General features: G+C 41.1%; 1 protein-coding gene across 3 annotated transcripts in view; it reads right to left on the bottom strand.

The window, feature by feature from the left end:
- The window catches only part of NPC1 (NPC intracellular cholesterol transporter 1), a 56,757-nt gene that overhangs the window by 16,593 nt on the left and 17,090 nt on the right, over positions 1-23,074 (bottom strand). For 2 of the 3 annotated variants that reach the window (XM_074987283.1, XM_074987284.1), the window contains exons 2-12: positions 19,035-19,157; positions 17,311-17,417; positions 16,355-16,530; positions 14,074-14,241; positions 11,971-12,220; positions 6,791-6,867; positions 5,700-6,070; positions 4,619-4,845; positions 3,811-3,911; positions 1,728-1,830; positions 190-379 (exon numbers count right to left, since the gene is read on the bottom strand). In XM_074987283.1, the coding sequence (XP_074843384.1) occupies positions 190-379; positions 1,728-1,830; positions 3,811-3,911; positions 4,619-4,845; positions 5,700-6,070; positions 6,791-6,867; positions 11,971-12,220; positions 14,074-14,241; positions 16,355-16,530; positions 17,311-17,417; positions 19,035-19,157 (1,893 nt within the window). Of the gene's footprint in view, positions 1-189; positions 380-1,727; positions 1,831-3,810; positions 3,912-4,618; positions 4,846-5,699; positions 6,071-6,790; positions 6,868-11,970; positions 12,221-12,715; positions 12,826-14,073; positions 14,242-16,354; positions 16,531-17,310; positions 17,418-19,034; positions 19,158-23,074 lie in introns of those variants that run through there. The other variant, XM_074987285.1, reaches the window with a different exon arrangement.

Raw genomic sequence — 23,074 nt, 5'->3', positions numbered from 1 at the left:
GAATAATCTGTAATAATGCTAACCCCAGTAATGGATAATAAAATATTGATATTGAAAACTAATCAAAGTTGGCATTAAACAAAATAAAGGTGTTACAAACTTTAGTGTTTTAACATTTAAACTGTTAAGTGCTACAATATGCACACAAATAAGATGTTTTATATTATTTTCAACATAAACTAAGCATACCAGAAATCTTTCGCAGCTTTTGATATGGCCCAGGGCTATTGAAATGTACAGAAACATGACAGCATAACTGATAACAACAATACTGAGATCACTTCTACTTTCACGGTTAATCTCATCTTCAATACTCCGTTCAGCAGAGAATGAAATGGTTAAGTTTGGATTCTGGTAGTTTTTCACAAAGTTGATAAACCTGAAAAGAAAAGCAAATATTTTCTTTAAAAACTCCAAGATAAGAGCTACACCTTTTCAAACTAACAGATGGCATACCTGCCCCATGAAAGACAGTTCAGATAGCAGGGAAAGGTTTAAAAACCATCAAGTGAAGTCTTTAATGCTAAGCAGGCCATATCAATCCCTTCTGAACAAGGGCACACAGGACTCTAGAAGACACTTCTCTAGATCAGGGATAGATGGTGTGTGGATTCTGGAGTGCTCCCCAGCCATGCGCTCCTGCCCTACCCCTCCCATGCTCTGCCCCAACCTGCCCACAGAAGCGCCATGCTGCTTCCTGCATGTCCAGGGCAGTCCCCTCTCCCCTGGAGTGGCGCAACCTAAGAGCAGCAAAAGCTAGGGAGCTCACACTGCTCTCAGGTCATGCTGCTCCAGGGGAGGTCCCCTGCACACATCAGAAGCAGCGTGGCGCAGCTGGTGAGTGCAGGGGTGCACATGGCCCCCCTGTGCACTACACATGCCTCACCTATGCTCTAGATATCCCACTTATGGCGAACATCTCAATCACGTCCCATCCCCATGTCCCCACCATGTAATTGCTGGTGCTGTGCAACAAGCGCAACACATAACTTAAAATACGAATATGACAGATCTAGACCCCAAAATGTTGAATAATTTCCTAGCACCAAATACCTGCCTGGCTGACTGGGCTACACACAGGGCTTCACCAATTTATATAAAGATGTTAAACCAATTTATCAACACTGGTACAACTGTGTGGACACTTATAGCAGTAAGCCCAGGTTGCAACCAGTGTGAAGAGTGCCCATGAACAAAATTCACTGGTTTAATATATTTTTTTAGTTCATGTAGCACATGTGCTTAGACAAGCCATTTGCTCCCTCCCAAATGCAAAACCAAGCAGCTGAAGGGAGTCTATGATGCTAAAAACTACCAGAAATTCAGCCTGCTCCCCACCCCCATCTCATCTTCCACAAATTAAATGATGTTTCTCTTATAGCTTATTCTCTCATAGTAAGTTGTCATACAGAACTAGGTGTCCTTGTAAACCCAGTCTCAGTTCCTCCATGTGGAAATGACTTAATTATTCAAGGAAAAAGCAAACTGACTTTCTGCCATCTGAAAAAAAAGCAGAGGAGCAATGTCCTTGAGTTTGAAAGCAAGACTAGTTTAATTTCAAATAGAGGTAATTTTTAAAAAAGTTCACAAGATAGGTTGCTGGAACACTGAAGTAAATCTGCTTGTGAAACTGCAATAGTCTAAGCTGAGACAGTTATTTCAATGTCTGATTTTAGCAGTCTTCACAGGAGAGAAAGAATGAGCTGTATTAATTACAAGAAACTTACTCTTTTTCCCAGGCCAGAGCTCTCATCAGCTTGTCTGTCTCATTGTAGTAATTTTGGACAGGGAAGGTAATAACGAGGGCTGTAGCATTATTGTAGTTGTCACCTAAATGTAAAAAAGGAATAAGAGGTTGGATGGAGAAAATGCAAACCCATTATGAAAACATGACAGATCTCTCTGTCTGCAGAAGTCAAGGCACTTTTTGCAGTTTCTCTGATTTTAATGGAGGCTTGTCACATGCAGCATTTCCTGTCTCTGGTGTTCCACTGAAACCAATCCGCTTAGTCATGTGCACCCACTTCTCAGATGTCAGAAGCAGCCATAAACTATTGCAAGAAAAATTGTCTGTAGCACCACATGGGCTTACAAGAACTTTAGAGTTCATCCAAGAAGAAACATTCACAATTTGATAAGTGTGATATCACAACGTATTTTGAAAGGTAACCCTGAAGTACTTCATAATCCAAATAAGCAACTCATACCTACATAGGCCTATACAGCTAGTACCTGATGAGCACTCTTCTGCACCCCTATTTAAATTATGTAACAATAAAAAATAAAATTAAAGGAAAAAAGATATGATATTAACTTGGGCACAAACTCTGATTTTTAGCAGACATTCCAGTGAGCTACCATTTATTTAAATGGAATAAAACTGAGCAAACAGAAAAAACACATTAAGTTTCTCAGAGTACATATTTACTACGTTTTTGGTTGAACTGACTATGTGATTAGATTCTCCTTGACCCTACCCAATCACACATACTAAATACTCACAAAAGGACACTTTCATGGTCAACAGGGCCAAATTTTAAATTTTTGGAGGCCGCACACAATGTTCATTTAAAAAAAAAATCCATCTCTTCCCATTCCCGATCTTGTTTCATTGCAGTGGTCTGAGTTGGGGGCTGTAGGTGATGACCAGTGGTGTCCTGTTCTTGGCTTTTTTGGGTCGATCTTGGAGCACCACTGGTCATCACCTACAGCCCCCAACTCAGACCACTGCAACGAATTATTAAAGACCTACAACCTATCCTTAATCAGGATGCCACACTCCAGAAGGCCCTGGGTGACATGCCTGTTCTCTCCTACAGACAACCTCCCAGCCTCATGAGGATCCTCACTAACAGCCACAGCCTATACCCCAGGAATACCAGTCCTGGAACCTTTCCCTGAAACAAAGCCCGCTGCCAGCTTTGTCCACATATCTTCTCTGGAAATACCATCACTGGACCTAATCAGGTTACTCACAGAATCACGGGCACTTTCTCATGCTCCTCTACTAACATCATATATGCCATCATGTGCCAACAATGCCCAGATGCTTTGTATATTGGACAGACTTCTAACTCCCTTAGACAAAGGGTCAATGGGCACAAAACAGACATCAAAACACTCCAAATCCACAAACCAGTTAGTCAACATTTTAATGGAATGGGGCATTCTGTCAATGACCTAAAGGTATGCGTGTTACTGAAAAGGAATTATCGCACCTTTTTGGAAAGAGAAACAGCCGACCTGGCTTTTATATTCAAATTCAGCACATTAACACATGGTTTAAATCGTGATGGGAACTTTGAGTCACTATAGGGGCTTGTCTGCATACTTGGCTCAGTCTAATTCTTGACTTCCCGCCCACCCCTCCACTCTCTGATTTGCTCACCTTGATTATCTTTTTCTGATTTGTCCTCCTTGCTTACTGTTTTTGGTTCTCTGTGCCTTAAACATTGAGTCTGTTCTGGTCTGGCTATGGTCTGAAGAAGTGGGTCTGTCCCACGAAAGCTCACCTAATAAACCATTTTGCTAGTCTTTAAAGTGCTACTTGACTGCTTTTTACTTTTCACTTGTGTTACTCTACGTCCTCTGCTGTAAGTGACCCAAAAGGACAGAGCACATCCTGCCATCCCTCAAAGCTTGTCTAGGTCATTTCTTCCCTCTAAAGCTTTTAAATATTTCCAATAAACCAAACACACATGCAAAGGAAGCTTTAATAAGACAAGTGAAATTCTGGGGACACAGTATGTTCTGTTCTGACAAGAGCAAGAACTGCAATTTCTTTTGATAATATTTCATAATTATGCCTACCGTCATATCCTCCTAACACTAGCCACGGAAAGACGGGTCCACCAAACGTTCCCAAACAGGAATCATGAAGCAGGCTCGTATCATTTAGAGATGCTGGGGCCCTGTAAAATAAAGTCACAATGTATTGATTTTTTTCCTTTAGAATCTGATAAGCAGGAGTCAAAAGCAACACTGCAAGCTTTTATACCTTCATATAATTTACTGTTACACTGATGACAGAGTATTAGAGTGACCGAGCAATAACTCGCATTTATAAACTGAACACAAAATTTGCTTTTTTGGTGATGCACATGCAAAGGTGAAATGATTATTTATTGTGGTTTAAAAATATTAAGCAGAAAGATTTTTCAAAAACCACAACTAGATTTCTCAGGAAAAGGCTTTTACAATTGCTAGTACGATAGGTAAATATACTTTAGAAACATGCTTCTCTCTTCAGTGCCCTGAAAAAGAGAATCAGAAATCTCCAGGACATTGATTAGAAGCAGAACATCCTGCTTGTTCTTCCCCCAGAAGGTGGGGCTTCTATAAAAAAAATCTCTGGCTCTGTGTTGATCACTATTACAGTGAATAACTCCATGAGGATGCTGGTAGACATGGAAATGCAGCAAAAAGATGCTGTGCTACCCATCAAAAGTACAAATACTGATCTCACAGAAGCCAGGAAAAAAAAAAATCAGGTCGCTTGAGCGTGGATACAGCATGTCAAAATGGGGTGGAGGGGTGGGAGAAGGAGGCAATGGACGATTTTTAAGACTCCTTCAATACATAATTATTTTTAAAGCATATATTTAGGTGCTCTGCTTACCGGACACAGTACAAGAAGTGAGTGTGGTAATCAGCAAAGACATAGAATTCATCACCAACTGAATGGTTTAGACCAGAGTAACTGTTTTGAAAGTAGTTGAGCACACTCAGGATAGTACAGTTTTTATTGTAGGGTGCAAGAGGAGCCAGGCAGATGTCCTTCAGCATTACAGTCTCATTCTCATAAGAAGCAGTTAAGTTTTCAATAGCATTCTGCAAATCCAGCACCTGAAACAAGCAAAACTATAGCTCAATCAGCACTTTCAGAAGGCATTTGGTTGATTCAGAAAAGCATTTTAATTCTCACTGTATGACCAAATACAGGTTGAATCTCTTTTGTCCAGCGCCCTTGGGATCTGACCGGTGCTGGACAAGAGAATTTGCCAGACAACCGGAAGTCAGTATTTTCTAGCACACTACCAAACACTTCCACTGTTTACATGGCTCTTAGAAAGCATTTAGGGGTAAATTATAGCTAAGTACCAGCACAGAACTCTGAGAGTCACGACTGGCAGCTGTAAACAAACTTTATGGGACCATGAAAAACTTGGCCAGACCCACAAAAAGTGGTCATCTGGCTAACTAAAATCATGCCAGATCATGGAGTTTTCCAGGTGAGAGTTCCAGATTAGAGAGGTTACATTTGTCCTTTAAGTCACAGGGCATTTGAGGGTGTTTCTGAGCTGGATATTATGCATTTCAATGTATGTGAGCAGCAAATGAAGAAAACATGGTTTTAATTCTAAGCATTAGAGACATACTGTGCTCCAAAGTTTATTGGGAATGAAGGTACATGAACTTAAAGGAGTGGGTGAGCAGGGTTGTGGGGGGAGGTGATTAGCTCTTTGCTGCAATACAGATGGGAAGTGCTTTTAGTCTTCTGGGGCTCGCAAACAGACAATGCATTACAGACGTTTATAAACATTGGCTCTTGATGGAAATTCACAATATATGCTAATCGCAGAAGGGAAACAAACCCAGCTGCATAATATTAATTAAGCCCTTCTAGCACCCTACAAGCACTGCAAAACACATTGCATTCACACCACTTCCATGCAGTCAAGCTTGAAAACCCACATCACCTCATAAAGGATGTCTTTGGCAAGCGGAGGCCCAAAAGGCACATCATCTCCAGACGGATATGGTGAGTAGATGTGTGGCTGACTGTGTGGGGCTCGGATAATGAGCTGCTCAGTACGGAAGAAAGGTCCGAAGTGAGTGTCAAAGTATTGCTTCTCCTTGCGAGCTTGGCTGCTTGGGGCTGACCAGAGGTCTACAGGGTTGGTAGTGACTTTCATATACATCAGTCCTGAACAGCACATGGCAACGAAGACCACAGAGAAAAGAACAACGGGCCGTGGATTTCGAACACAGAAAGCCCCCCAGGACATGAATGTGAGCCTTAAACAGTTCTCAAACCTCTCACTGAGTCTTTCAATAAAGGACGCCTCACCTGTGGAAACACCAGGAACACAGGAAACAGAAGAGCCAAGCTATTAAAATAAAATAAACTGCTTTCTTACCCAGTAATTTCTTTGAAACACTAAGATGCTTCCAGACATCTTTACTGAGGATTTCATTTATTGATATTATAAGGTTGAGATCTTAACAAAAGGGGCTCAAGCAGGAGAAAAACTGCCAAAATACCACTCTAGCTACAGTAGTTTACCAATATGGCAAGGCAACAGTTAGATGGAATCATGTTTATAAACAGCCTGCTAACAGTAGACCTACCTATGTTTGAGTTGCCTCTAATCTTGCCAGTCATCAGTACTGGAGTTTTCATACTTATTTGCATTATAGATGGGACAGAACAGTCATAGAACATTACAGTAATATTAGGTCATGACATGATGATCGTCATCTATGCTGTCCTAATCACAGGACAAAGTAAAAAATATTCCTAAGCATGCCAAACACCTTGGCCCCATTCAAAATGATGAGCAAAAGTAGTTCAGTTGGAACCATATTTAAATGTTACTCCCAAATTCTATAATAAAGTTAGCACAGACAAGTTGGATTAAGATGAACCAACCAGGGCAGGAATGTTGGACTATATGGCCTTCTGATTTTTTTTTTTTCAAATGGCTCAGATTCTTGTGACAGAAATAACATCTAACATCAGAGTAGGAAATAGAATCTAGTCAAACTAATAACATGACCCAAGACGTACCGCTGTTTTGGCGAGAATTAACAGAGAAAGCTATATTGCTGTCAATTGGCGTGTACTCCGAGACAAAGTGTCTTTTTCTGTTAAAAAAAAGAAAGAAAGAAATAACATATATATGGTTCTCTTGCAAAAATTAAGACAATGGTTTCTCCTCCCCGCCCTCCAGAAATCTTCTTTGCACTGGTCTCCAGCACTATCATTTAGGCTTTCCCTCAACAGAAAGATACCGTCACAATTTTTCTTTAAAACCCCTTTCCTAAAGAGCCAGCTCCAATGTGACACCTGCAAGAAAGCCACGAATCCACATGGCTCAGCAGGAGGGACAGCCAGGGAAAGCCTATAAACAGTAAACCAATCAAATAGACAAGTGTAGATATTTTCTTATGACCCTGACATGCTGTTCACCCTGTTAGGTAATGCTGCAGAGCAGGAACTATATCTACTTCCATTCTCTACAATTTAAATAAAATATTTAGGTTTGTCTCCACTTGCAACTATCAAAATAATCTTACGGCGGTATGAATGTTAAAAGCTTTCCCCTGAAAACTCATCCTAACCCCATAATGAACTCCACTTATGGACATGGACACACACAAACTGAGGAAACATAAAAAAGTGCAGAGCATCCCAAAAGTCATCAAATCTAGGCTCACTAAATCCATCACAGGACATACATTTCATAGTATAGGAACCATCCACTCCCTGTTAAATCTAAAGGCTACCTACTAGGCTGCCTTTGAAAAGAGTTGCAATACCACATTGGAAAAGGAGATGGTTTACTGGTGAGTTGCTGACTCTCTAATTGCCTTCAATGACTCAGCAAAACCCAATTAATCCTTTTACAGCTGTCAGTCAAAACACTTAGGGCTTTGTAACTCAGAAGTCAACAGTTAGCCAGTGTAAATCAGAGCCAGCACTGATAGTTTTTGTGGTCTCACCTATGCTAAATGTGTTGCAAGCACTCATTTCCATAGTAACAGATCTTGTCCAAAGTGCCATTAAGATTACTGATCATATTCACTAGATGTGTCAAGACTTGAGACCTAATGAATCACCACACTTCTTGATGACTGCTCTTCTGCTGCACACTGTTACTCTCACAAGCCCCAGCTTTGCAAAGAGAACTGCCTGTTAATATACTGAACAAGTGTGCACTTAGACTGGGTACCCTGCTGTAGCCAGACATGAACGACCCCATTTGGCCTTTTCTTCTTCTCCCCCACCACTGGGAGAGACAGAGAGAGAAATAAGCAGGGAAGACAGGTAGCCTTTGATGTCCTGGGAACGCAGGTGTGCTGTCTCAACCAGCCTCTCTACTACACACAAAAACCAGACAGTGAATGGGCTAGCTAATGGCCGCCCTTCTGGCTGATCTCGGTGATTGACGCGCCTGATCACTTCCCCAGGAAGAATGGGGAACCCCGGCCCATCACCTCCAAAGGTGCCCAATTGTCCACAATTCACAGGTGCAAATTGAGCCTTGCACCTTCCCTGGAAAACCTGGGGTTCAAAACATTCCTCCCGATTGGCCACTTGAGACCAGGAAGAAGCCTACGTGACAAAAGGGGTATAAAGGGGTTTGGCAGACCACCCCCGCTTTGAGTTTCAATTACCAACACCTGCTGGTCAGGTCTGGAATTAACTCCCGAGATTGGGGACGCCTGGTTCGTCTTTACTTCTTCCCGAGGGATTGAGAGAAAGATTCTGGGTCACACCGGATCTAGGAGGCAGGGGTAAGAATTACACCTGTATTACACTTCTTTCCTATAGGAATTGAGGGAAAGACTCTGGTTCCACCAGGTCTAAGAGGCAGGGGTGAAAAATCACACCTGCAACTTGCCTTTCTTGTGTACACATTAATTGTATTCGTGTAAGCTAGCTAGTTTGTCTAAAACTTTTCTTAAGTTAAATTGTGTTGTTTCCCCTTTAAAAACCACGAGTACTAACTTGTACTTTAATCATTTGTCTTAGTTACATTGTTTCTATCTTTGTATAAATAAAAAGTAACTGTTAAAGCCTCTCTAATAAGTGTAATTTTCCCTCTTGCTGCTGTATCCCAACTAAACACAAACCAAAGAATCCAGCCTGCCCTGGCTGCTTAGCGTAGCTGCTGGTGTGGCATCACCCCTCTTTGCCCCACCAGACCTTTAGCTGGCACCTGGGCATCGGCTCGCACCTGCCCACACTGCCCTACAACAAATTTCAGTAATTTGATTGTGCTGTTGTAAGATGCCACTGCTCTCTGTGACAAAACACTTAGTAAGCAGGCTATGTTTACCATCAGTTCAACAGCTTTTGTTTGGGAGATATTTTTAGAATTCAATAGGCATGAAATCAATTCTCATGACCATTTTTGTCACAGGGCAATTATTGTTTATTACACTACCCACTGTCTCACATGGTTATGGGTCTGTAGATCTTTGCTTCCACAGCTAAAAGGGCTTTTGTCAGAAGTTATACACAAAGTTCTATTATTGCCACTGCTAGGCATCAGTAAAACCCATACACACAAAAGTCCCCTGCTGTGACCACTGGACTGTGACACCAACCTGTGAAGACAGGCCTCTAGCATTTTTCCTCCATTGAGTGGGTCTACACAGGAAACAACTGCGTATGACCCATCTCAGCTAACTCAGACTTGCAAGCCTCAGGCTGTGGGGAACATTTGGGCTCACACTAGAGCCCAAGCTCTAGGTTCCCTCCCCTCCGCTTCCTGGTCCCACAGCTCAGGGTCTAAGAGACGTCTGAATATCTCCACTGCAATTTTTAGCCCCACAGCCTCAGCTGTGAAAGCAGGAAGCCAAGCAAGGAGAACCTTTTTCACTGTATATGTACCGACTATGACTTACATGTCCATTGTTGCTACAACATAGTTATCAATGGTAGAAGTTCTACTCTACATAGTCTAGATCCAATAATGGAAGGTTATTGGGAAAAACTTTGGACACAGGTTTATTTTTATGTTCTTGTAAAAAGTTCCTCTTTGGCCTTGAAAAATTCCCAAAGCTTTGCCCCAGCCTACACGTGAAAGGAGGTGGTAAAGTAGCAGGAGGGAGAGGACTGAGGTTAAGGTAAGTTTTTTAGTTATTTCTGTATTATGAGAGAATGAAAAAGTATATACATTTCATGCTGAAAGTTTTAAGATCTGAGCTCCCCAAAAAAACCACCGCTCTGCACAAAACACTCTAAACTTAACATCTTGCTAGTTCTCAGTGAGGAAGAGTATCTCCAAAGGATAATAAACTGATTATATAAATTTTTAATTCATGTTAGTGAGCATGCACAGTACCTATCTACTGAGACTTTAGCAGGCCTACCAAAGACATATAGATTAAATAACTGTATATGCTCCCTGCCTGGCCTGACCATGCACAACCAGTAAACTCTTTCATATCTGAATAGTAACAGAGGTAGCCATGTTATTCTGTACTCCAACAAAACAAAGCAGCAGAAATGTAGCATTTTAAAGACTAACAAAACGCTTTATTTGGAGAGAAGCTTTCATTGGACAAATCCACTTCTTCAGATCAATTTCATTTCCAGTACAGACTGACACATATAAATACAGAGGACCAAAAAGCAAAAAAAATTAATAAAAACTGACAAATCAAATAGGATAGAAGGAAGGGGGTGAGAGGACAGACAGGACAGTTAACATCCCCCCACCTCTCACCCGCTTCCTTCTATCCTATTTGATTTGTCAGTTTTTATTAATTTTTTGCTTTTTGGTCCTCTGTACTTATGTGTGTCAGTCTGTACTGGAAATGAAATTGATCTGAAGAAGTAGGTCTGTCCCACGAAAGCTTATCGCCGAATAAATCATTTTGTTATTCTTTAAAGTGCTACATTTCTGCTGCTTTCTTTAATAGCTGGCATTCTATTATCCAGAACTCTCAAATAATCAGCATTTTAACCATAAGTAAGTTTTCATTAACTTTTCCGTAAGTACAGTACAGTGATAGTAAATACAAGCAAATACAGCACACAAGACTACTGTTGGTAAATAAAGTACTCTGCTTGTATTTGTTGCTTAGTATCTAACCTTGTTTTTCTTTAGTGTTATGCATTGCTAGGTGTAGCTCTCTATTACTATTTGAATAGCCAGCAACCTCCCAGTTCGAGGGTTTCCATATATTAAAGAATTTATTATGACTGTAAGGCTCTCAAAGAAATGTACAACGAGACCTTTCACTAACTTTTGATCTTTTCCTTGCAAAGACAGATATTTAAAAAAAAAAAAAAAACCAAGCACATAAAAGTATTTAGCAGGCTACACGATTTTCAGCTTTTTGCCACAAATCCAAAATAACTCCCTAATTTTCTGAAAATTCTATTTCCCCCACCAACTCCTCAACTTTCTGGTGGGGGCATGCACTGATCCCAATGCGAACAGCTGCTTCCTACAAAATCTAGTGGTTCTGGTGCTCTGTTAACCCACCCTTGCTGAGAACTCTCCCCAGTCAAATCATCAAAGCTGTGAACTCATCTCTCTGCATTCATTTCAGGTTCCAAACTTAAGTCAGGTGGGCAATTTGAAGTGCTAATGAATATAAGGATGTCCCCTAACCTCAACGCTTTTAAAAATGAGGACAACTAAATGCAACAGACTACACTAATACCGCAATGAAGGGTCCTGTGGCACCTTATAGACTAACAGAAAAGTTTTGAGCATGAGCTTTCATGAGCACAGTCTCACCTCATCAGATGCTGAAGTGAGTCTGTGCTCACAAAAGCTCATGCTCAAAACTTTTCTGTTGGTCTATGAGGTGCCACAGGACCCTTCGTTGCTGTTACAGATCCAGACTAACACGGCTACCCCTCCAATACTTTACATTAATACAGGTTTAAACACACAAAGCCACAAAATGAAAAAAGAAACATCAAGGTTATACAAATTAATGTGACTATGAAAACATTCAAGTGCATATTTAATAGCCATATACATATATATGCCCAGTGTATAAGTTACTGAGAACTTTGACTTTTCCATGCTAATGTACGTTAAGATTTTTTTAAACATACTTGTATGGGGAAAGCAATTAACAATTTAGGAAGTTATTTCTATATGTGGTATCTGAAAACAGTACTATTGTTAAAGTCCAAACAATTTTGAGCATGCCAAGGGGGGGGGGGGGTGTCAGTTAATTTGCATCAATGTTGAGCATTCTGAATTGTTCATTTACCTGTAACACCAGATTCCAAAAATGACTGCAAAAAATACAAGTAAAAATCCCACATAGGAGATCCACATGATGACATACATAGCATCCAAACCAAGCAAAAGCCAAGGTGCAGGAGGTGGAGGGGGCTGAGGCTTGGGACCACAAACAAGGGAACAGTCCTGACAGCTGCATGGTCCTGTAACTTCATCTACAGATTCATTACAGCCCTTGGTGGCATTGTTCATAGGACTCATTCCATGAAGAGAAATATCTAAGAAAAATTAGTTACAAATGTTAAACTTCCATTCATTTCTGTTTCTCTTTATTTTTAGCAAAGTGGTATTGCTATTACCAAACATTTAAAATTCACCAGTCACACCACAAAAATTATTAGATATCTGCCATTTCATTTTTGAGCCTTCAGAATGCCCTCAGAGTACATTCACAGAATTTTCTCCACCAGTAACAGGCTTAGATGTTTATTTTTAAAAATATGGAAGTTGAGATTTTCATATAATCTAAGGACCAAAGAAGCTGGTGCTTTAAGAAAAGCATACATCATCATAAAACTAAAATGAAAGTTGTGAACTTTCGTAATATACAGGTGATTTTACAGCAAGCAGCCTAAATACATAAAGTAAAAAGATAAATTAATTTTCTTCACTTTTAGCACAGAAATCACTCTGAAAACAAATGTAACATTTTACAGTATGCAAATTTTGAAAAATTTGTTCTCCAATATAAAGGGAGAGGATTAAATAATTACCTGAGATTTAAATTAGCTGATTCAATAGGAGGGGGAGGGGCAGCCAGGAGCTTCTCCAGCCAGGATGAAGTACACCCTGCCCACAGCACTCCTGAGCCGGGCCCTCCATGGACAAGGGCTGCTCCAGCCACACTAGTGCATGCCTTGCCCATGGAAGGTGTCCCAGAGCTGGAGCAGTCCTGTACACAGTGACTGTTAACCATAACTGACAAGCCTCCTCCATTTAGGGTAAGGCTTACTCGTTAACCATTAACATCCCTAGCAGTTTTCAACCCACAGACCACTTGCAGACAAATAAGCACACAGCTGCAGCCCGTGTGACATCCTCAGGGCCATACAGATGGTATATTTTATGGACGCAACCCATAGAACATTTCTGCGTATATGGCTCAAAGCTAAGCAGGTTGCGAACCACTAGCTTAGGCCAACCCTTTCTGATGAACTGTAGGAAAATGCTCCCCCCAACACTTTTAGCATTTGTCTGCTCTAGAGAAGGGGGTCAAAGTTAGGTCTGGCTTCACTTGTTAGCTAACCATAACCACTTTTCCAACTCTAAGTAAACCCTCAGAAACCTAAACCGTTAAGAAACGCTGCAGATTTTTAAACTGGTCGCCTTTTAAACAGCTCACCTCTTATTACTGAATAAAAGGAGACAATTACAGTAAATTACAAACCTGAGCAGGTCTATCTTCCACAGTAGTGTAGATAAGTCCTTAATCACTACCAAAAGAATTATCTAACTTGCTATGTTGTTCCAAGTTTAAGTAAAATGCTTCTTGACACCAACAACAAGCAACAATCAGCGACGAGTCAAGCCAAGTTCCATACTTCAGTATTATAAGATGTAAGGCTGTGTCTACACTAGACGAGTTTTGTTGACAAAACCCGCAGAGCATCCACATTCCCAAGGCATACTGTCAACAGTAAATTGACAGAACACAGCACTTCCATCAGCAGCATTCTTCCTCTGCCCAGTGAGGCAGAACACCTCTGTCGACAGAAAGCTGGTCTGGACATTCTGCAGTGGCCCCCTCTGTTGACAGACCAGGCTTCCAGGAAACCAAGCAGCCCTATCTGTTGTACTTCCAGTTGGCCATTCTGTTGAGAGAGCAGATCACTCTTTTGATCTGCTTGGTTGTCTGTTGACAGAAGTTTTGTCAGAAGATATCTTCCAACAGAAACTTCTGTCAGCAGATCGCTGTAAGTGTAGCGCTTTAGAGTTTATACTACCACCATATACTATTCTCGTGTTATTCCAGTACATTATTGGTCATACGACCACAACAAAGCATTCGGTATAAATATCTTTGATGAAGGTGCAAACCATCCACAAAAGAAACTAAAGTTCCAGTTCTTACCTGAAAAAACAGGAATGATGTTGAAAGGAGTCTGTCCGTTATCCTTACTAAACATGTATTGAATCCAGTTGGTTGCATTGCAGTCTTTAGCATCTTTCCCACATAGCAGCCCCAATGCTTTAATATTACTTGATGGTGCTTCCACATCCTTGCAGGCATTATACATAGCTAGAAAAAGTGCATTAGGAAAGTATAAAAAGGTCCAGGCTATTAAAGTAAAACAATGCAACATTTAAAGTTGATTGTTTACTTCTGGAATTCACAATACAAGTCCAAATGTATTATATGTTCTTTAAATTCACAGAAGACACCTTAAGCCGGGGTGGGCCAACGCGTGGCCTGCGGTCCAGACTCTGACCTGCGGTCCAGACTCTGACCTGCGAAGCCTTTTTATCTAGCCCATGAAAGCCTTTTCCCATGACAGGAGCACCATTTTACCCAAGCCAGCCAAAGTGAATGTGGGGCACAGGGCGTAGTCAGGCTGGGGCAGGAGTCGGCAGCCTGCAGCTCCAGAGCCACTTGCAGCTCTCTGCCCTGCTGCAGCTGAAATAATGGAACTCAATTTAACTAGTTCAACGGCTGGCAGAAGGGATCTGGACATTAAACCACTCACAACGAGTTCCATCCTTTCAGCTATGGCAGGGCAGAGAGCCGCCCGCACTGCAGTTGGGCGTAGCGAGCAGAAGAGCTGGGGCGAAGGGCAGCCAAGTCTCCCCCTGCTGGAGCTGTGCAAGAGCAGCAGCAGCATGCATATCTGTCGTCTGAGGCGGGTTAATCTTGGGGGTGGGGATGCAAGTTTGGGGCTGAGAGAAGTTAAGCCTGCGGGGGGGGCGCTATTTTGTGTTCTGCCCCTGGAACATGTAAAAAATTGCCGTGTGGCCCCCAATGCAAAAAGGTTGGCCACACTGCCTTCTGCTGTTGAAAGCTTAAGCAGAATTACATCTAGAATAGAGGAAGAGGGCAGAACTGATGGAAAACTGCTTTTTTGAAAATCAACCTAATATCCTTAATGGAGGAACTTCTAAGGACACTCAATCCTGACTATCTGAAAGAAGAGGAATGTTGCAGAAGGCTCTCCTAACTACCACATGAGGTACATTTTCAAATAATTTTGTACACAGCATGAACATAAGGAACTGACAGAACCCCAGTTACATTAAGGTTCCGATTTGTAATGTAGATTGAATTTAACTGGACTAAACCCTTGGACATACAACAAACTGGAATTATGTTAACTCGATTGCAATTATAGCACAGACAGGTCATTCCACATAGTTTCCTTTCAGAGAAAATTAAGCGTTCAAGTACAATTTAGAATTTTTACACTTTTGTAAGAAATATATATGCCTTAATTTCTTGTGCATACTCCTAAATACTGGAAAAATACTTTGGCGAAGGATTAGGTCATTTTATTTATTTATTTATTTATTTATTTTTAAAAGTAGGCGTGTTCCAGTGGTTAGCGCATTGGCCTTATAAACCCAGGGTTAAGAGTTCAATCCTTGAAGGGGCCTTTTCAAGAGTCTGGGGCAGATTAGATTAAAAAATAAAATTAAAAAAAAAAAATTGTTAGGGATGATGATAGGTCCGGTTGTGCACAGGGGACAGGACTCAATGACCTCTCAGGGCCCTTTTCAGTTCTATGAGATATGTATATCTCCCTGTTTGTTTATTTATGAGAACTGGAGCAATTTACTACACCAATTTCCAGACTTCATTTGTCACATTGAAACAAAATGGAATTTTCTACCATAATTGTCAAAAATTAGAGTCCTACAAACTTTGAAGCCATTTATTCAATGTTCTTCTCAGACTAACATGATAATACTTTTTGTAAGCTTTGCTTAAGGGGGTCTGTTTGTTATTATGTGTTGTAGAGTGTCTAACACAACATGGCCCTGATTTCCTTTGGACATTTAGGTACTATCAGAACAAATGGAAAACCACTTCAGCAAAATCAGAATAGGTCATTTTCTTATTGAAATTCTACATTCATGTTAATATTTTAAGGCATCTTATTCTAATAAAACATTTCTAAAAAAAAGAGTCCGTTGCTATAATTGTAGGCACTTGCATGAGCCAAGAAAGAGATTCCAAGGTAAGTTACAAGCAAATGTTAAATGATCAAAAGGACCATTTCTGCTCCCTTTCTTCCATTTCCTCTACTGAAAAAGGTCTATGGTCAGAAAGAACAATGGCATTTATTTGATCATTTAGATGGAATGAGGAATTTACAATATACCATACCAAAAAGCACTGTCACTGAACTGAGTTTGCTTACCATTAGCAAAACTCTCTCCAATATAATACTGTAGCTCTGTGATGCTGGTTTTGTTCTCTTTTGTAACAGGATCATAATAAGGGATAGTTGCTGTAACATTCAAGAAGTCGGCTTGATGTGGGCTGCAGGTCAACTCACAGAACAAGTTAATTAAATTATAAAAACAGGATGGGCATCTGCAGAACAGAAAAGCTAGTTAAACACTCACTTTGATTCAGACATGTACACACATATGTAAATACAAAGAAATGCACTTTGAAGGAAACAATTCACCCAGAAAGGCAAATGTTTCTTACAATTAAAACTACCGAGGACCCAAAATAGGAGAAATTCATTCAGTCTTGCAACCTATTCTACCTATCAAGATTTAAACTTAAGTGGTACACCTACCAACTGCAGTAATTCTAGGTTTTCCTAATGAAATCTCACTCCTAAGAGCATTGTCACTATTAACTGCAATTCAACACTATTGTATGAGGACAGAAGTAAAAACCAACTCAGAAAAACAAAGGGAGTTGTCCTGTTAACACCAAAAATGGTGGGATCTGTAAAGTGGGACATTTAATCTGACTCAGTGTCATCTGAGTGCAGTATACTGTTGAAACAAAATACCTGTGATGATGGGAGTTTTATGAAGACAAGAAACAGGGCTTTAAGTTAAATAGCGGGTGGAACAAAGTCTAGATTCCTCTTTGGGTGGGGTCCAGCCTTGACAAAGGGGAGCCAACATTCCCATAATGTGCAACAACAAAATGAACCACTGTGCCTGAATGCAAGCTTTTCCCTAATCATTCCCATGAAATTCTCTTCTTTATAAGCTTACCCTGTTAACACCAATTTTCCTAAGACAAAAACACTGCTTGTTTTATGTCAGCTCATAAAAATAGCTAATAGAATATAACTTCAATGAATAAGAACACAAAGTGCTAATCATTTCAAGCTGTTTGTCACCATACCTGGAGAGAAACTGCAGAGGAAGCTGCAAGTTATTTTTCAAAGTCTGAAGTTGCTGAACATCACAACAAACACTAACGTTTTCAAAGAATAACCCTGGGCAGAGTTCCTTAAATAAAAAAGGTCACAAAGCTATTGATTATAATCAAGTAGGATTAAGACATTTGACAACTACCTCACACACAGATGTCAGAAGAAGTTAACTTAAGAGAACACTAGTCACAAAGAAATGACAAAAATTACCATCTTAATTAGAAAGTTGTTAGGATACTGAACAGGACAACATGATTTGCCTGCAAAGAACTGTGTCTTTTTTCAGAGATGCATGGACACTTGCTGGCTCACCATTACATAAACATAGTATACAGCCTAAGGGTACTGAAGGAGTAGACAGGATGATGTATAAACATCCCAAATGGAACAATGTACTCCTGCAGTGTGCTGGTGTAATGTAACAACCTCAGAAGAGATTCTAACAGGCAACTTTAGAAACCAATTGTCACAGCCACAAAACAGGATATACATATCTAATATTTTGTTCAGACTTCCCCAAACACTGAGTTATGTCTACACAGCAAATATCGCCCACAGCAGCAAGTTTGACACACTAGGGCTACGTCTACACGTGCCCCAAACTTCGAAATGGCCATGCAAATGGCCATTTCGAAGTTTACTAATGAAGCGCTGAAATGCATATTCAGCGCTTCATTAGCATGCGGGCGGCAGCGGCGCTTCGAAATTGACGAGCCTTGCCGCCGCGCGGCGCGTCCAGACGGGGCTCCTTTTCGAAAGGACGCCACCTTCTTCGAAGTCCCCTTATTCCCATGAGCTCACGGGAATAAGGGGACTTCGAAGTAGGCGGGGCCCTTTCAAAAAGGAGCCCCGTCTGGATGCGCCGCGCGGCTGCAAGGCTCGTCAATTTCGAAGCGCCGCTGCCGCCTGCATGCTAATGAAGCGCTGAATATGCATTTCAGCGCTTCATTAGTAAACTTCGAAATGGCCATTTGCATGGCCATTTCGAAGTTTGGGGCACGTGTAGACACAGCCTAGGGTGCCTATCTCAGGCTCATGCTGCCAGGATAAACATAGCCAATATAGACATTTGCGCTGAGGCTGAATCCACCCTGTGTAGTTTCACACCCCCAACAATGTAAAAAAGGCTCCAACCCTAACTGAAGCATCTACATGACTATTTGTAGCCCTTTGAGCCCAAATCAACAGAACCAGGCTCAGATTCATTGCCACAGGGGGTGGATAGGGTTTATCTGTCCCCCTCCCCTCCCTCCCCACAATCTGTGGGTAACTGGAGACCAAAATTTAATATGAAGATCTCTTAGATAAACTCAGCTTTAGGTAAGTGATATACAAGGTATTGGGCATGGATGTGACAGAATCCAAGTCATACAAGGCAGGAACACATGCTTGAAAGTGTGCATCAACTGTTTTAGGCATTACACAGAGTGATAAATGCAGGGCAGGACGGAGCACTCACCTATCACTATTAAACACAGATGTGCAGTCATTGCTGCCACTGGATTCCTGCATATTAGGTCTTATTCCACACATCCCCAGCCCATATTCTAATTACCAGCTATATTTAGGTCTTACTCCACCCATCCCAGCCCATATTCTAATTACCAGCTATATTTAGGTCTTACTCCACCCATCCCAGCCCATATACTAACTACCTTCTAGTTTCTAGAAGAACAGTACAAAAGAAACATACCTGCATTAAGTCATATCCATTCTTTGGTAATGGTATTGGTGGTCCTGTATATTTGCAGTTATATCTTTTATCTCCAGAAGCTATTCCGCACTCCCCATACCAAACACACGATTGTGGAAGTACCTAAATAGAGGAAGTTGTGTTACATAGTTGTATGGTAAAAAACTACCTAAAACCAAAGGGACTTTGTACCAATATAGTAAATGTTCAATCCACAGACTTTCAGAGAATTTTGAAACATTTACAACGACTACAAAAAATATCAAAGTAAATAATAGGAGAAAAGCCTCCATCTATACATTTTCAATAGTGCCAAAAACATGGCACTATCAAACTAGAATCATATCAGTACAGCAGATTCTAGACCAGGAGTCAGCAACCAAAATAGCAACAGCCATTTCTTTCCAATTCAGTTAAAAAAAAACAAAAAACAATAATTCAAGAGCCACAATACATGTGAATATGAGATGGTCCTTAATAAAGAACGTCAAGCCATACTTTTTGCAACCCCTATTTTAAGATGAGCACATACAATTTGTAACGTGACACATGCTATTTCCTCACACTTTACACGTGAATTTGTACCACTTTCGTCCTGACTTTCATTCTCGAACCTTCTCACTCACTCTCTCTCTCTCTGCAGGACACTACAGGGAGTTATCCAATATTTCAAGATCACAATTGTTTCCTATTTAGATATGAGTTCCTTTTTGGGCTACTAGACATTCACCTTTTATGAAAAATAGTCAGGAGTTTGCTTTTGTTTTGTTTTACTTTGCAATTATAGGATTGTGAGCTATAAAACAGTCCTTAATGAGCAGCATGCAGCTCCTGAGCTGCAAGTTGCAGACCCCTGTACTAGACAGTGGAAACTTTTCAATGTCACACAAGAAACTGGACCAGTAAATAAGATAAAATCATTTTAATTCCTCTCACATGAATATGTATCACTTTCCTCCTCCAGCAAAACATTCATTTTCCTAGCTTGGCTACTTAGATGCACACACTTGCCTATTTACATTCCCACATAAAAAGAGTTTATAGATAGTGAGACAGAATAGATGTGGGAAATCACATTTGCAGGGTTACAATATTCAAGGGTCTAAGGATTTCCCTATCCCATGAATGGAATTTTTTTTGAAAGAGTGACCCAACATTTATTTTAATGCTCGATAATACAAAAAACCACCTGCTCTTGTCAAGTAAGATATTCACAGATGACAGAGCAGTTTGTAACCATTACTGTTATAAGCCTTACAAAGTATTTTTATTCAGTAATATATTTGTGTGCTGCATAAATAATGTGACATGGGAAAGCTGAAATACAAGTTTGCCATTGGTAATTTTCTAACATTACCAATTAAAAGAAGTTGCAGGAAGCAAGGATTATGTAATGCAAAAGTTTTGCAAACATATTTCATGTTCATCTCATGAAAGTCATCTGGCCATGGCACAAATTTAGGGAACTATGCTACCCATTAACACAGTTTAAGCACATTCCTTTTTTCTATGCACTGCGCTTAAACAGCTAATTGAAAGGAGCTTGAGCTCTCTGCTAGAAATGCACATAAGAAAGTTTACTTGGCATTAGCTCAAACTTTACTGTGCAGTAGCATATATCAAGGGGTCTCTTTTGGGGAAACTTAGCCTGAAATGCTCAGAAGACCACACCCACCTGTATGCCTTTCTTTTAAAAAAAACCATGAATTAAATACAAATTTCTTGCCAGCCTTTAGATTCTACCATATCTAACAAACTGTAGAATTCTGGATTTTTCCATCATAAGACAGCTAAACTGACAATCCAAAGTTCACCTACTCTGGCAATTTCAACACCTGTATCAACACACAGTACTGTACACTATCATCCTAATATTCCAAAAGCACTGTTTAAACAGTATCTAACTTAGGGGTGAGTAATAATTTTTGATGGGGGGCACTCCAAGGATTTGGTAAGTGGTCAAGGGCTGTACCCTTCCATGATAATGGAGGTGGTGTGGGGTCTGGGATGGGGACTGAGTAGGGAAGTCAGACTGGGGTGCAGAAAGAGATAGGAGTATGGGTGCAGAAGAGGATTCTGACTTGGGAAGAGGTAGGAAGGGGTGTATGGTCTGGGCCAGAGGATGGGGGTGCAAGGTCAGGAAGAGGATAAGGGTGCAGGAGCAGGGATAAGTGTGGAGTTGTGATCTGGTGCAAGAGGGAGGGAGGGACCAGGGTACCAAGTGAAGGCTCTGGCCAGGAGGTGTTTATCCAGATGGCTCCTGGCCAACAGTTCAGAGGGACCCTCAGGCAGGCTCCTGGCCCGCCATGTCCCCACATGCTGCTCAAAGCAGCCAGCTGCAGAGGCCACGTGCTCTGCATGCCACCAGCCCTGGAGGGGAAGAGGATGTCACACGCTGCCTGTGCCACAAGTGTGACAAAGGCAACTTCCAGTCATTGGAAGCTGAGAGATTGTGCTGAGGGCAGGGGCAGCATGTGAAGCCCTTCCTCCCCCAGGCTCACAGTGTGCAGAGCACATGGCCTCCACAGCTGGGCACTAAGTAGCATGCAAGGACAGAGTAAGCAGAGAACCTGCATGAGACTCATGCTGGACTGTGGGCTGGAGTCAGCTCACAAGCCACATTTCGCCCACCCGTGCTTTAACACTTTGCAAAAGTATTTGTGCAAATAAATCTTAAGTAGCACTTCAATGATAACACAAACGCACACTCAGTACAGATGTCTGCAAGCTCTTCCAATCTGAAAGCAGCAAGGACAATTTTACAGATAAAGATAGGGCGTAAGTTATCTTATAAACAACCTTTACTAGTGCTTGTCATACATCGCATACTTCCCTGCAAGGACAGACTCCTATGATTTGTGTTTGGCCATGAATAACTTTGTTCACTAATCCTAGGGACCCAATGGTTTCTAAAAACAACATATAAGGACTACTCAAAATTACTGTAAATGATTCCATGGCATTCAATATGCTAAACATTTTTGTAGGGGATTACTGACACAACCCCCCCCTCAAAATAATGGAAAAAAATAGCAATAGGACATTTTTCAGTGAAAGAAAGAAACTGTACTTATAGTGACTGTGATTCTTTGAGATGTGCTATCCATGCCTATTTCGCTTCTGACATGCAATCAAGTCTAGATTATCTTGCTCAGCAACGTCCAGTGGGGATGCATTTACACACAGTTTGCCTCCGTGTCTCCTGCCATGGGAATGAAGCTTGCAGCAGCTCCAACCTCCCCTCAATCCTGGAGCTATACAGGATCCAGATACTCCATAATAGAAGGGAAGGAGGGGTTGATCATGGAATTTATCTAGATATTATGTTTGAAAGACCCACCGTTACTTCAGGTTAAATATAAATATATTTTCTGAGTGACTGTGGGACAGTCTTTAAAATTAGGGTCAAATTTAGATGCTTCCACAACAGGGCAGCATTCAGAGAACACACGTCCTAACACTGCATAGCTACTCTGCAAGCATCCAGAATGGGAATGTTTCTGAAAATAGCCGCAGGAGTTGCCTATGCCTTAGTCCAGTGAGATGTGACGAAGAGGTGAGGCTACCTCAGCCATTTCAGAATAAGCTTCAGTACAAGGTGTTATTCTGTTAGAGCAGGAGGAAGCAACCTATGGCTCAGTATGGAACCAAATATGGCTCTTTTGTCCTTCCCAAAATACACAATTTTTAATTCAAGTGACATTCAAAATTTTAAACACAATTACATCAAGTGGTTTTTTCTTTTTTTTGGGGTCTATTTCACCTTTAACCACAGGTGAAAGTAAGGCCATGTCTACACTTAGTAAAAACTTTGAAATGGCCATGTTAATGGCCAGATCGAAGAATACTAATGAGGCACCGAAATGTATATCCAGCACATCATTAGCATGCCAGCGGCCGCAGCACTTCACAATTGCCGCATTATGCTGCCGCGCAGCTCGCCTACGCCAGGGTCCTTCTCCAAAGAACCCCACCAACATCGAAATCCCCTTATTCCTACGAGCTCATGTTGTGATGTTGGTGGGGTCCTTTGGAAAAGG

Source organism: Carettochelys insculpta, chromosome 2 (genome assembly GCF_033958435.1).
Source record: "Carettochelys insculpta isolate YL-2023 chromosome 2, ASM3395843v1, whole genome shotgun sequence".
NCBI lineage: Eukaryota > Metazoa > Chordata > Testudines > Carettochelyidae > Carettochelys > Carettochelys insculpta.
Note: the sequence above shows the minus strand (reverse complement) of the source record. Positions and strands in the feature narration are given on the sequence as shown.